This window comes from Scomber scombrus, chromosome 18 (genome assembly GCF_963691925.1).
Source record: "Scomber scombrus chromosome 18, fScoSco1.1, whole genome shotgun sequence".
Classification (NCBI taxonomy): Eukaryota; Metazoa; Chordata; class Actinopteri; order Scombriformes; family Scombridae; genus Scomber; species Scomber scombrus.
In genome coordinates, this window is record NC_084987.1 from 11,647,076 (window position 1) to 11,659,674 (window position 12,599).

At 39.0% G+C, this 12,599-nt stretch overlaps 2 protein-coding genes across 4 annotated transcripts in view; both read left to right on the plus strand.

Moving 5' to 3' along the window:
• brd4 (bromodomain containing 4) overlaps positions 1 to 4,000 on the plus strand; it is a 36,121-nt gene extending 32,121 nt beyond the window's left edge. For all 3 annotated transcript variants that reach the window (XM_062439611.1, XM_062439610.1, XM_062439609.1), the window contains exons 17-19: positions 67 to 272; positions 1,758 to 2,022; positions 2,149 to 4,000. In XM_062439611.1, coding sequence (XP_062295595.1) covers positions 67 to 272; positions 1,758 to 2,022; positions 2,149 to 2,217 — 540 coding nt within the window. In that variant the 3' untranslated portion in view covers positions 2,218 to 4,000. The remainder of the gene's footprint in view (positions 1 to 66; positions 273 to 1,757; positions 2,023 to 2,148) is intronic.
• A 3,958-nt stretch (positions 4,001 to 7,958) lies between these two features.
• lpar2a (lysophosphatidic acid receptor 2a) lies at positions 7,959 to 12,570 on the plus strand. The gene is made up of 4 exons (XM_062439639.1): positions 7,959 to 8,123; positions 9,011 to 9,763; positions 11,380 to 11,642; positions 12,186 to 12,570. The coding sequence occupies exons 1-4, from the start codon at positions 8,096 to 8,098 to the stop codon at positions 12,285 to 12,287; spliced, it is 1,146 nt and encodes a 381-aa protein (XP_062295623.1). The 5' UTR covers positions 7,959 to 8,095; the 3' UTR covers positions 12,288 to 12,570.
• The last annotated feature ends 29 nt before the right edge of the window (positions 12,571 to 12,599 follow it).

Sequence of the window (12,599 nt, forward strand, 5' to 3'; positions counted from 1 at the left end):
AAGATTTTTGATTTAATCTGAGTAACGGTTGATGTTCCTTTAATTCCTGTCTGTGTGTTTTCTCAGGATGTGAAACTGAAGAATATGGGCTCGTGGGCCAGCCTGGCACAAAAGTCTACATCCGCGCCCTTATCTGCAGTAAAGTCATCGAGTGACAGTTTTGAGCAATTCCGACGCGCTGCACGGGAGAAGGAGGAGAGGGAGAAAGCCCTGAAGGCCCAGGCAGAGCAGGCAGAAAAAGATCGGCTACGCAGAGAGCAGGATAAACTACGGTACGTTTGTCAATAAAAAGACAGAGTGTAGAATGTATCACTCAAATTGATGTTCCTCTCTGCTTATTCAAGTAATTACACCCTGCCCAAAGCAATCAAATGTTGAATTGTTGACATAAACAACATCAACTATGTGCAGGTTTCAACATTTAGTGCATCACAGCACCAGTAATAAATTTAAGACAAACGTGTATTTGGGAGGCTACTAATTAATTTTGTTTGGCTGCTTGATGATAAATAAGACCTTGTTCCAGACTATAAGGTGATATCATACCCTCTAGTGGCCAAATTGTAGCACCACAACAGCCACTGAGAGTCAAGTATAATTAAAGACTTTAGGAGAGGTTGTTTTAAGTGTGGACTTAAAGTTAGGTTTTACCAATATTTGAACCCAAAAAGATTATAATCAAATATATTTATTGGTTGATAGGGCTTGTCAGTGCTTAGAGACATCAGAGGCAAAGCCAAGCTAATGTTGTCTAACTCTCAATAATAATAAGCTACATAGCTACAGAACCTGGTTAAAAAGCAGAGGCTTACATTAATTGTTTATTTTATCGCAAGTTTTTAAAGTTAAAAAGACATCAGGCATCAGCCACCAGGTGTTTGTCTTGGTCTTGGTCTGTTGAGATCTTTTATGCTGCACATTGGGACAAGATTTTAACATTGGTGTCATATCGTCATATTTTAGGAAGTGGGGCTGCAAGACAAACTAACACACCAGGGTTATTGTACTTATATAAAAACAGCAAGTTGTAGCAGCTCTTATCATTTCTGCACAGATCTTTATCCATGCTATAAATCTTTCTAAGGCCCTGTTCCATCTGTTATTAACACGTGTCTTGGATGATCCAATCACAAGTGGACAGCTCTAAGTACGTCTTTTCACACCTGTTATTAACATGCAATCAAATGCCTATCCGATTGATTTGCTCTTGTGCTGGCTCTGAACACACATATATAACAAATGTAGAGTTATATACAGCGATTCCCTCGCAGCTGCGTCTCCCTATTGAGAACGGGGGATGCTGTGCACATTTACACGCCAACTTCATTGATAATTTAAATCTTCCGACACGCTGACAGGATCTGTGATGTAATTCCTGTGCCTAGTCTGCTGGAAAATAGAGGACGTCAGTTGAGTAGGCGGTCTTGCATTGTGGCCCAGGACACACTGTATTCACACTGCTAAAAGAATGTGGCTACATGTGGCCCAAACCAACTTCTGAATGTGGTCTGAGCAATTGGCAGTTGCATCTTGGGTGTGTTTACACCTGTACTAAGAGCTGTGCACTTGTGATCAGATCACCAAAGACGCATGTTGATACCAGGTTACCAGTTTTATATTTAGCTCAGCCATTTCTCTTGAGACATGCAGGATGGCACCACATGCAACATTTCCTACGCAGCTGTGAATTCCCAACAGCGGCGTGATAAGTATTTGATTTCGCTTGGTCTGAATTATTGTCCTGAATGTTTTTCCAGAGGTCGGGATGATGACGACATCATGGAGCCGAGCAGAAGGGTGCACGAGGAACCACGCAGGCGTCTGGAGCAGCAGCACATTCAAGCCCCTTCACAACAACAACAACAACAACAACAACAACAGCAGCAGCAGGAGCCTCAGCCGGCTGCAATTCAGCCGCCTCCCCAACCCCCCACACCGCCTCAGCCCGCCATACAGAGCCCACTAGACCAACAGAGGGAGCTAGCACGCCGCCGAGAGCAGGAGAGGAGGAGGCGGGAAGCGGTGAGATCATCATATTTAATCTCTTTAATATAATACTAATTGCCACGTAATAGAAAAGATAGCATTAAATTATAGTTATGTGAGGAGTAATGAATGTAAAACTTCACTGTTCTTTTCTCTCTCCAGATGGCAGCAACTATTGACATGAATTTCCAAAGTGACTTAATGGCGATCTTTGAGGAGAACCTGTTTTGAGGAGAGGAGCAACTGAAACGTAACTGCAAAAACAAACAAAAAAAACAAAAAAAAACCTACAGAAAAAGAGAAAAAAAACTTGGATATGTAAACTTCCTCTAAAGAGAGATTTGGCAACTTCGCATCAGAGGGGACACAGAGTTTAAGCATAGACCTGACGGGCCCTCAGAGACTGAGTACAGATGCTGGACGGTCGGTCACAGCTTGCTTTGCCCCTGCGGGACGGAACATACACAACAAGTGGGGGATAGTCCCGTCGTTGCAGATGTCTTTTCCTGGGAATTTGGCATTGCCTGCGTGATATCTCAGCCAGAGAGAGGGGACCCATGTTGGCACAGTTGCCTTTGTCACACTTTATTCTTACAGTGTGAGTGGGCACAATAATATTACAAGAGTAAAGACTTCCCAATAACTATGAAAATGCTCTGATAATGTACTGACAGACTGTGCAGAGGCGTTTTGAAACTGCCAGATGTCCGAGGTGGTGAAGAAGACTGGTCTTTTATGTTTTTGTTATGTTTTTTTGTTTGTTGTAAGTGAACACGTGAAATGGTTGGGGTGGGGTGGGGTGGGGGTGGGAGGGGCGGCGTGGGGGGCAACTTCCATACTGTAAATCATGTATATTTCTCAGCAGAGAAGGTACAGTTTGCCTTACACCTCTTTCCTAAAAAGACCATTATGTTCTGTGGCCTGCACACATGGATAAACCAATAACATTTACAACCAGGAGTAGGAGCAGTGCAGACCTTTTTTCATCATCTAGTATCTACTGTAAAGAAGTATTTTCTTATACAATAACTGTTTATTTTGGATTTTTTTTCTCTCTCTCTCTTTTCTCTCTCTCTTTAGGTCTTTGAATCGTCACACCAACACACTCCACACACCACCTATGTCTATGCCAAACGACCCATTATCTTTTATCTTTTATGCTCAATTTCTTGTCCTGAAACATGGTAGGTAGCTAGTTTAAAAAAACAAAAAACAAACCCTGAATATATGCATTATCATAGCTCCAGCAAGTATTTATCAAAGACAGAATCAGTTCAAGTTTTCATCCTGCCTTGTATTTTCTCTTGTAAAGCTACGACAAGAACTTGTTAGAAGAAAAAGGACAAAAGTCAGCTGTTTCTGAGCTTAAGTTGGAATATGATTTCACTACAAATATTGCACCGTTATTCGCATTACACTTTTGAGACATAATGTTGGAAAATGTTCATATCATTGGCCTATTCGCAACAGTCACACTACTGGATCAGTTGGAGAAAATGAGGAGCCTCTTAATGTCCTTCTGTCGGCCGCAGCGTTGGTGTGTTTTGATCTTAATGAAAGGTTTCGATTGGATGTCATCAGGGAGGGGACAATCAGGGGAGTAAGACAAACATTTACCACCTTTTCTGTAGCTGTAACTTGAATCAGGTTAGTAAAAAACAAAACAAAAATAGTCGAAGGGACCGGTAAGGAGCTCCCAGTTAGGTTTTTTTTGTCTTCTAATTCACTCGAGGGCACACAATTCAGAATTAAAAAATTTTTTTTTAAAAAGACAAAACAATTACAAGTTAAGAAACAGAAAAACGCTGAAAAAACAGTTTTGCTTTTTATCTTTGTTCTCGTTCGATAATAGTGGATGTGAGTTTATAATTCTGTTTTTGGAGACGTTGTTTTTGGAGCTGGGATGGGGTTCAAAAATCTGAAGGCATCTCGTCCTCTCCTCTTGTCTCTTATGGTGTTTTTTCTCCAGTGCCTGTATTGTATTGCAGTTCTCGTTGGCTTATATTACACTTCAAGATGGGGAGGGAAGGGAGGTAGGGGCGGGGGTGGGTTGGGGGTATTTAGAAAGGAGCGAGTCAGCAATGGGTAGTGTAATATTTGAATGGGGAGGGAGATTTTTGAAAGAGTTTGTGTAAAAAAGAAAAATGATTAAAAAAAAAAAGAAAAGAAAAAGACAGCGTTTTATATTTTACCCGTTGTCAATATTCGGGTTTTAAATTTAGTTTTAGCTGGACTTCTATGAGTGTACACACCTGACAACTACTTTTTCATTTTGTTCAATCAGCAGATTTTAGGTAGATATGTTTCAGCGTTGCCACACTAGCGTTTGAGTCTGGTCTGTGAGTGTGACTGTAAATTTGGATGGCTGTGTGACTGTTTTTTGTTAATTTTTTTTTTTTAAAGTGTGTGGTGCAGGGAGACATGTTCCCCGATGTAGATACGCATTCTATTGAAGAGGAGAATAAACAGATAAACAGTACTTCAGGAGAACTTGTTTCTGTGCTTAAGTCACCTTTTTAATTTCTATGAAGTCCACCATATATGAATATATAATTTTTATTATTAGACTGGCTTTGAAAGGGTCAAAAAAAAGACTTCATTCCTTCTTTTTTTTAGCTTTTTTTTCTTTTCACAGTAACTGTTGGACATAATGTGCCATGAGTTCACACAGAATGTGCTGACCCGCAGCTCAGCCCAGAGTTTGCTTTATTCAGGTATTTTATTTCGTGTTACATTTGTTCAGTTTTGGGGATTTTTTTTGTTCAAACATTTCCCTCGATTATCGTTTGGTATGTGAGTGGTCTATCGAGGTCTCAGATTCAGTCTGTTATGATCATTGAATAAACTCATCTCTTTTATAGAAAATAAAAAATAAACAAAATTCTGTCTCTTTTTATTCTTTTTAAAAAATGTACATCTTTTTGGAACTGGTAGCGTATAAAACTCACTCACATGCTCACTTATCACTTTTGGCAGATTTTTAACGGTATTTTGAGAAGATTATTGCATCAACAGGAAGGAGCATAATAGCAACTGTGAAATTATAAACGTTGATGTTGCAATCAAAAAACAAAAGAGAACTTGTGCAGGTTTGACAGTTCTGCTGGAAATGGCATCTGGTTTCTCTTTTTTTAGTAGCTTTTTTGTCCATTTTTTTAACTTTAGAAGTTGGTGCACATAAGTATTTACATCTACAGGTCCAACCTGCTGCTGCTGCTGCTGCTACTTGACCAGGTTTGTTTTTTAAGTGGTTTTGCATCTTGATGTTCTGGTTTATTTCTAGCAGCATTAAGTGGTTTGATTTGTAGGATATTTATATGTCAGTGAAGTAACAAACTATTAGTGGAGGAGAAACTACTCTTGTTAGATTATTAATGTTTGATGTGACTAATGATGTCCGTGTACTATTTTAACACCACTGTGTTGCATCACATAGCCTGAAGTCAGCCTTACCTTTTGTTAATGTTTTGTCTCCATTAAAGGACAGGTTTACAGTTTTTCAAGTGTGTCTTAAAATGAACACAGAAGTTTTCCTCACTGTAATCAATTCTCCTGTTCATACTGGCTGTTCAAAATCCCCTTTAAATGCACTTTATATATAAGTGATGGGGACAAAAGCCACTTCTTTTTTTTTCTTCAAAAATGCATCTAAAAAAAGTTTATCTGAAGCTTATATGAGGCTTCAGCAATCTGAGTTAGTCATATCAGTTGGATATCTTCCACATTTACAGTGTTTTTAGCATTTAATGCCTCTTTGTGTTGAGCTGCGGTGGAAGTGAAGAAACAAAAATATGAACTTTGGCACTAAAAAGACCAACGATGACTGTAACATCTATTTGATTTGACATGTGGACAGCTGAAGCTTCATATTAGCTTCAGATAAACTTTTAAATACATGTTTTTGGGGGGAGAACTGGATTTTGGCCCCCATCACTGATATAAGTGCATTAGGGATACTCCAGTGGTCAGTATGAATTGGAGGAATGATTACAGCAAGAAAATACTATTTCAATCAGAGGTGATTCTAGTATCACACCTTTAGAGGGGCTCATCTCCTAATGAGAATTTGACATACAATGCCTTGCAAGTGTTCAAACCCTCTGCTGAATGCCTCATTTAACTAAATAATGTAAATTACAACAAGAAATATTAATACATAGTAGAGTGGTCTACTATAGTGTATGAAAATAATTTTTAGGGGTGCTGAGATCAAATTTAGGGGTGCTTGAGCACCTCTAAAAAGGGTCTAAAATCGTCACTGATTTCAATGTTATGTAAGCAACTGACTTGTTTTAAGGCAGACTTGAAAGATTGTGAACCTTTCCTTTAACTTACATGGAAATAACACCGTTATCTATTTGAATTAAGTGTAGTCAGAATAATTTGTGTTCACTACCCTCCAGTGGTCACAGTGAGGAACTACAAAACTAAATAAAGAGTTAATATCAGTATAACTTTATTAATCTCACTACATCAGTCAACATTATTGTGATGATCACGAATAACATTACTGGTAACAACTGTATTCGTGAAGAGCTATTACTAAGATAGTTTTCTGTTTTTGAGACCAGTTTAACCGCTCGATGTAGGTCAGTATCAAGACAGTCAAAAATGAGCCAATATTTAAGTGATCAAACTTAAACAATCAGAAAACAACAGCAATAATTATGAAATGATACCAATATTACATTTAATAGTTAGCTATATCACCATATATATGATCTACATAATACATAGTCATTGTAATTGTAATAATTTGTAAGTACTGCATGTCTGAGAACAATTTGTAGGCTATATTAAACATTCAGCAGCACTATTAACATTAGTATTACCATGATTATGATTCCACCTATTGATACCTCTGGAAAAAAATATTGATCACTGTAAATATTCATTATTTCCATTGAAAAGGTAGAATACAATCTCTCTTGGTGTTTTGGCTTTTATGTCCTGCTGCATTCAGGTCCTCACCATAAATTATTGTGGACTGGTTCTGTTTAAGTACCTTTACCCTGCGCCTTGTTTTCACCATGTTGACATCATGAATAACAGCTTAAATGTTCATTACTTACTACTGTACAGCCTTATAGTCAGTGCTGGAAGAAATATCCAGATCCATTATGAAAAATCCTACTTAAGTAAAAGTATTAGCAGCAAATTGTAGTTAAAGTAGCAAAAGTAGCAGTTTGGTCGTTCTGAGTGATATATTATTATAGATGACATTATTAGATTATTAATACTGAAGCATCAGTGTCTAAGCAGCATGTTACAGTTGTAGCTGCTGGTGGTGGAGCCAGTTTCAACTACTTTATATAGAGTTAGCTAGTTTAGGGGATTAGGTGTTAGGTCTCTACAAAGGGTCACCAGATTAATCTGAGGGGTCGTAAAATATTGGATCATTTGAACATATATTGAAATGAAACCATGTGAGAAGTTTAGAGGGAAAATCACTATTTGGTGCAGCTGTTAACAACATAGACATCTGAAATGTGACTCCAACTTCCACTGGTTTAATCTTTAACAATATGTTGCATTTTAAAAGCTTGTTATATTATCCACTGTGTCAAATTTTCATCTGAAGAGTAACAAAAGCTGTGAAATAAATGTAGTGGGGTAAAAAAAAATACGATATTTCCCTCTGACATGGAAATATCGACTGGAATAGAAGTGTAAAGTAGGCCTAGCATAAGACGGAAATGCTCAAAGTACAAGTACCTCAAATGAGAGATAAGTAGCCTACTTGAGTAAATATTAATTACTTTCCACTGTTGCTTATTGTGCCAAAATTTGGGTAAAATGTCTTCTGGTGTGCTTCATACCCAACTTCAAAAATACTCCCAATGTGAGTTGAAAACATCTGAGCAACACTTTGTGGTGATCAACCCGAAATCACCACATTAGGGCCACAAAAAAAGAGGCTCCACCCCACCATGTGTGTTTTTCCGATATTTTTTGCGGTACGTGGAGGCATCGCAGGTACCTGTCGAGTCCAGCTGATCTGAGTGAGAGTAATTCAGCGGGCGAACAAGCGGCGGAGAGAGCGGCTCAAACACCTCTTAATTTCAACAAATGGCAGCTAAAAGCTAAACCAGTTTCACGTCTGGCTTATATGGATGGAGAAAGCTCCAGAGACGTCGGTATGTTTTAAAAAAAAAAAAAATTATTTTACGCCTCGTCGAGAGAGAGTTACTGCATGAGTTTCACTTTAACAAGTAACGGTATGATTAATGTCAGCAGCGCAGGTTTCAGCCAGTTGAGAAACACGAACATGGACAAATATTTAATATTCACACGGATATGTGTTATGTTAAATGTTATTAAAATGTTTTTGTATAGTTTCTCCAAGCTAAATATGACTAATACCCACACGGTTTCTGAAATGGGGGCATTTGCTGCGCCCTTTACTGGTAGTAACATTTTGTCCTGGTCAATAACTTATAGATGTCACCTTTGCTCTCTGGGAAATGCTGTTTTTTTTTATTTTCTTATTTGTATATGCTATAGGCTTAATGATTCACAAAGATTTAATTTACCTCCCTGTTTTATTATCAAATCATCTCTGGCACAAAGGAAATCTGAAAGTAACACACCTTTGCAGTAAGCTGTGCTTGCAACCTGTATTTATGTCTTATTCTCCACAGTTATTATCTGTCTGATTACACTGACAACCGGCCATTGTATTGAATGTGACCTGATATCTGTAGACAGCAATTGTCCCTACTCACATGCTTCAGAATCATAATTATTGTGGTGTCTTAATTGAATGCATTTTCAGCACAGAAAAATGAGAGCTTTGAGAATGAGCCTTATATTCCTATTTTAAAGTTTTTGTAGCATTAAGTTTATAAAAGTTTAATGTTTCAGATGTGTGGATGAAACAGTACAGTTTTACACACAGTGAGAATGGACAGTGTACTGAATGGTGAGCCTTTTACGAGAAAGTGTGTTTTCACTTCCCTGTCTACTATAGCCGGTTGTTACATCTTTTTAAGACATCCTTTTAATGTCTGTTTTGTGTGTGCAGGTATGGCCATGGAGAGCAGTATGTGGCATACCTGCAACCGCAGTCACAATGTTAGCTTCTTCTACCATTTGGTGGAAAAGCACGTCAGTGATCATTGGAGGACCCGGGACGTTTTGGTGATGGTACTGGGCTTGACGGTGTGTGTCATCGTAGTTCTGGCAAACTTGTTGGTGATGGTGGCCATTTTCATGAACCGTCGCTTCCACTTCCCCATCTACTATCTCCTGGCCAACATGGCTGCAGCAGACTTGTTTGCAGGTATTGCTTACGCCAACCTGATATTGAACACGGGCCCCTGGACCTTGGAACTCACCAAGCAGAAGTGGTACATCCGGGGGGCCCTGATCGACATCAGCCTGACGGCCTCTGTGGCCAACCTGCTGGCTGTCGCTGTGGAGCGCCATCAGACCATCATCACCATGCAGCTGCACAGCAACATGAGTAAGCGGCGTGTGGTGCTGCTGATCATCTGCATCTGGGCCGTGAGCATCATCATGGGTCTGGTGCCCTCCACATTTTGGAACTGCGAGTGTGATTTTGATGATTGCTCCACCGTCGCTCCTCTCTACAGCCGCCGCTTCCTCATCTTCTGGGCGGTTCTCAACCTGCTCACTTTCTTCATCATGGTGGCCATGTACACTCGTATCTTTGTCTATGTGAGATATAAGAACAAGTACACGTCACAGCACACCTCAGAGATGCAGTCTCACCAGACTGTTGTCAACTTGATGAAAACTATCTCCATGGTCCTGGGTGAGAAGTTTGTGTTTTACTCTCTACTGCTAGATTTTAGTTGTGGCTCAAAGGTCAAGTTTAGAAGGTCTGGTTTTTAAGTCCTGTACCACAAAGCAAGAAGTGAAGTAGCAAACCATTATAGGCCAGTTTCCTCTATAGATAGATGGGGAGAAATGACTCATGTGGCCCAAAGTCCACCGTTAGATTACTAATGTGTGATGTGATGATGTTACCCAACAAATAGCCCGAAATGAACATTACTTTCTTCCTGAAAAGGAGAGCATTGCTCTCAGAGAAACTCGTCTGAATAAATAAAGGTTTTTTTTTTTTTAAAAACATCAGTTGATCAACATAAAATGGTTTGCCATCTATTTAGATATATTTAGATACATCTCTTGTTCCAGCTTTCTAAATGTGGAACAAAACAAGACATTTCAGGTGGTATTGTGTGCTTTGAGAAATGGTGATCAACATTTTTCACCATTTTATAGACAAAAGGACTAATCTAAATAATTAGCTGCAGCCATAGTAACCCATGCTGCATGGCTAACCTTCTCGTCCTGCTGGTCAACAGACTACAGACCAATAATCACTGTTTAAAAAAAAGAAAAAAAGTCCAGTACTTAACAATACAGTGACAATAGATTTTTTTATAGATCAGTATAGAATCTAAACTACCAGGCTTTCCGTGTGTCCACTTTGGGTTTAAAACAGAGCGTCTAACAAGCAAAACGACAGCTGACTACAATGAATAATGTAAGTGATTACAGCTGCATTTGAATTGCACTAAATGTCTTTCATTGCTGACAGGATTTCTGACAGTGTAGATAGTGTGCAGCAGCTTTTTTTTGCGCTTTTTCCATCACTGCAGTTCAGAAGAACATGACATGACTCTGTGGTGATAGTTGGAAATAGAAAGTATACTAACTTTCAGTAAGTTATAAATGCAAAATTAAGACATTAACTACTTTCCTTCTTCTCCACTCTGGAAACAGTGTCACATTACTTTCAATTATTTTATATGCATCACATGCAATAGTAGTTTGTTCCACATGAAAGTAAAAACACATTCAGGAACATGGGGTTTGCACGATACAAGTTTCATTTTTTTCACAGATGAAAAATACTTCAACATTTCCCTCTATATCTACATTTTCTCATTAAGTAAGGTTCAATAGCCTTTAATCTAAATTCACCTCTGCAAATTCAAGGGTGAATTATCTTGTACTTTCAGTCTATCAGTACTCTGCATTTTTTTGTGGTGTATCTCTCAGAGCTGCGGGGTTGTTATGAAACCAACTGCGTATGGCTTCACACTTCCGCCACAAACCCGTTTTTCCACTTGTCTTATTTCTCTCTCAGACCATGGCTGATTACTTCATTTATTTTCAATAAGAGAGGGTTATTTGGAATTTCCATAGAGTCAGAGTGGAATTGAAATCACATTTCCACATGGTTCAATAATAACTCAGGTGAATCATCTCCTGTCAAGCCAGGTTAATGATATGTTGAGGCTGTTAAGCAATAGGGCTACAAATATTACTCAACATACGTGGCTGCTTCTGTGGAGTGATTTGAGCTCATTGTTGTTGACTCTTTTGTGACCTCTCACTAAACAACCAACATCTCTGCAGGGGCCTTTGTCATCTGCTGGACGCCCGGCCTCTTGACACTCTTACTGGATGGGCTGCTGGGTAAAGCCAGCCACGCCAACACCTACGAGAAGTTCTGCTTGGTGATAGCCGAGTGCAACTCGATGGTCAATCCCATCATCTACTCCCTGCGAGATGATGAGATGCGGCAGACGTTCAAGTGGATCCTGTGCTGCATATGTCGGAAATGTGGCAGACAGCAGAGGGAGCCCTCACCTGTTGAGATCGACTCACCAGTATCAAAGGTACACAGGTTGATGTGGCAGGTATTTGACGAGGCAGTGCAGGATACAACTTGTCATTATCACAATATCTGTCAGTTACTGTCTGTGCCTTCTTATCTAGATTAACAAGAACAAATATGCAGCTCTGATTCCAGGTGATTACTGCTTGCAACATGCTCCCTCACATGTTCCCGCTATTTTGGTTTCTCACATTCCCTGTCAGAGTCAGGCAGGTTTATCACTGAATCTGATTAGAGTACAGTATAAGATCAGGAATACTTTGTTTTTCTGGTATCCGACACGAGAAGGAACCAGGAGTGTTCTTGTTCTTGATTTCTTTGTTTCATTTCATTAATCCTGGAGTCCCCGACATGAATCCGTGGCCACCATTCACACTACTTTTCATGTAAAAGTGGCTGAAGAGATGTAGGAAAAATAATGTAATAAGTGATTTTTATTATTTCATTGTCATTGGTAGAAAATTAGGCTGTAACTGGATTATTTTACAAATTTTCCCCTTGTATCCTCTCACATTTCATAAATTATGCTTTTTTTTCTCCACAGGAAACTCTTACTTGTATCCTGAAGTCAGAAGAAAAGGTTGTCCGTAAGCCTGAGGATACAAACGATAAAGAAGACAGTTGGGCAGAGCCAGGGGTGGTATGATGGTTGCTGGCCTCTGATTTAAGAAAAAACACAACTGACTTTTACTGTCAACTAAGCATGACATGTTTAAAATGTGTTAATATTGCTGAACATCATCCACCATCTGCCAAACTACCTCCCCTCCACTTTTGCATTTGTAAACTGGATTTCAAATCATATAAAGATGCATGTATTGAAAAGCTAAAAAAAAAAAAAATCATGTTGGATAATTTTTCAGAATAATGTTTTTCTGCTGAAAGTGTTCTGTATCAAGTTTAATAGAAGATTCACATATTAATCATCAGATGGTGCAATCTCTCCTTTTATTACATT

Bases quoted from the DNA above. Each gene is read 5' to 3' on its own strand.
- lpar2a (XM_062439639.1), top strand. From the start codon at position 8,096: ATGGATGGAGAAAGCTCCAGAGACGTCG. The intron at 8,124-9,010 runs GTATGTTTTAAA...TTGTGTGTGCAG, and splicing joins AGAAAGCTCCAGAGACGTCG to GTATGGCCATGGAGAGCAGT. The intron at 9,764-11,379 runs GTGAGAAGTTTG...ACATCTCTGCAG, and splicing joins AACTATCTCCATGGTCCTGG to GGGCCTTTGTCATCTGCTGG.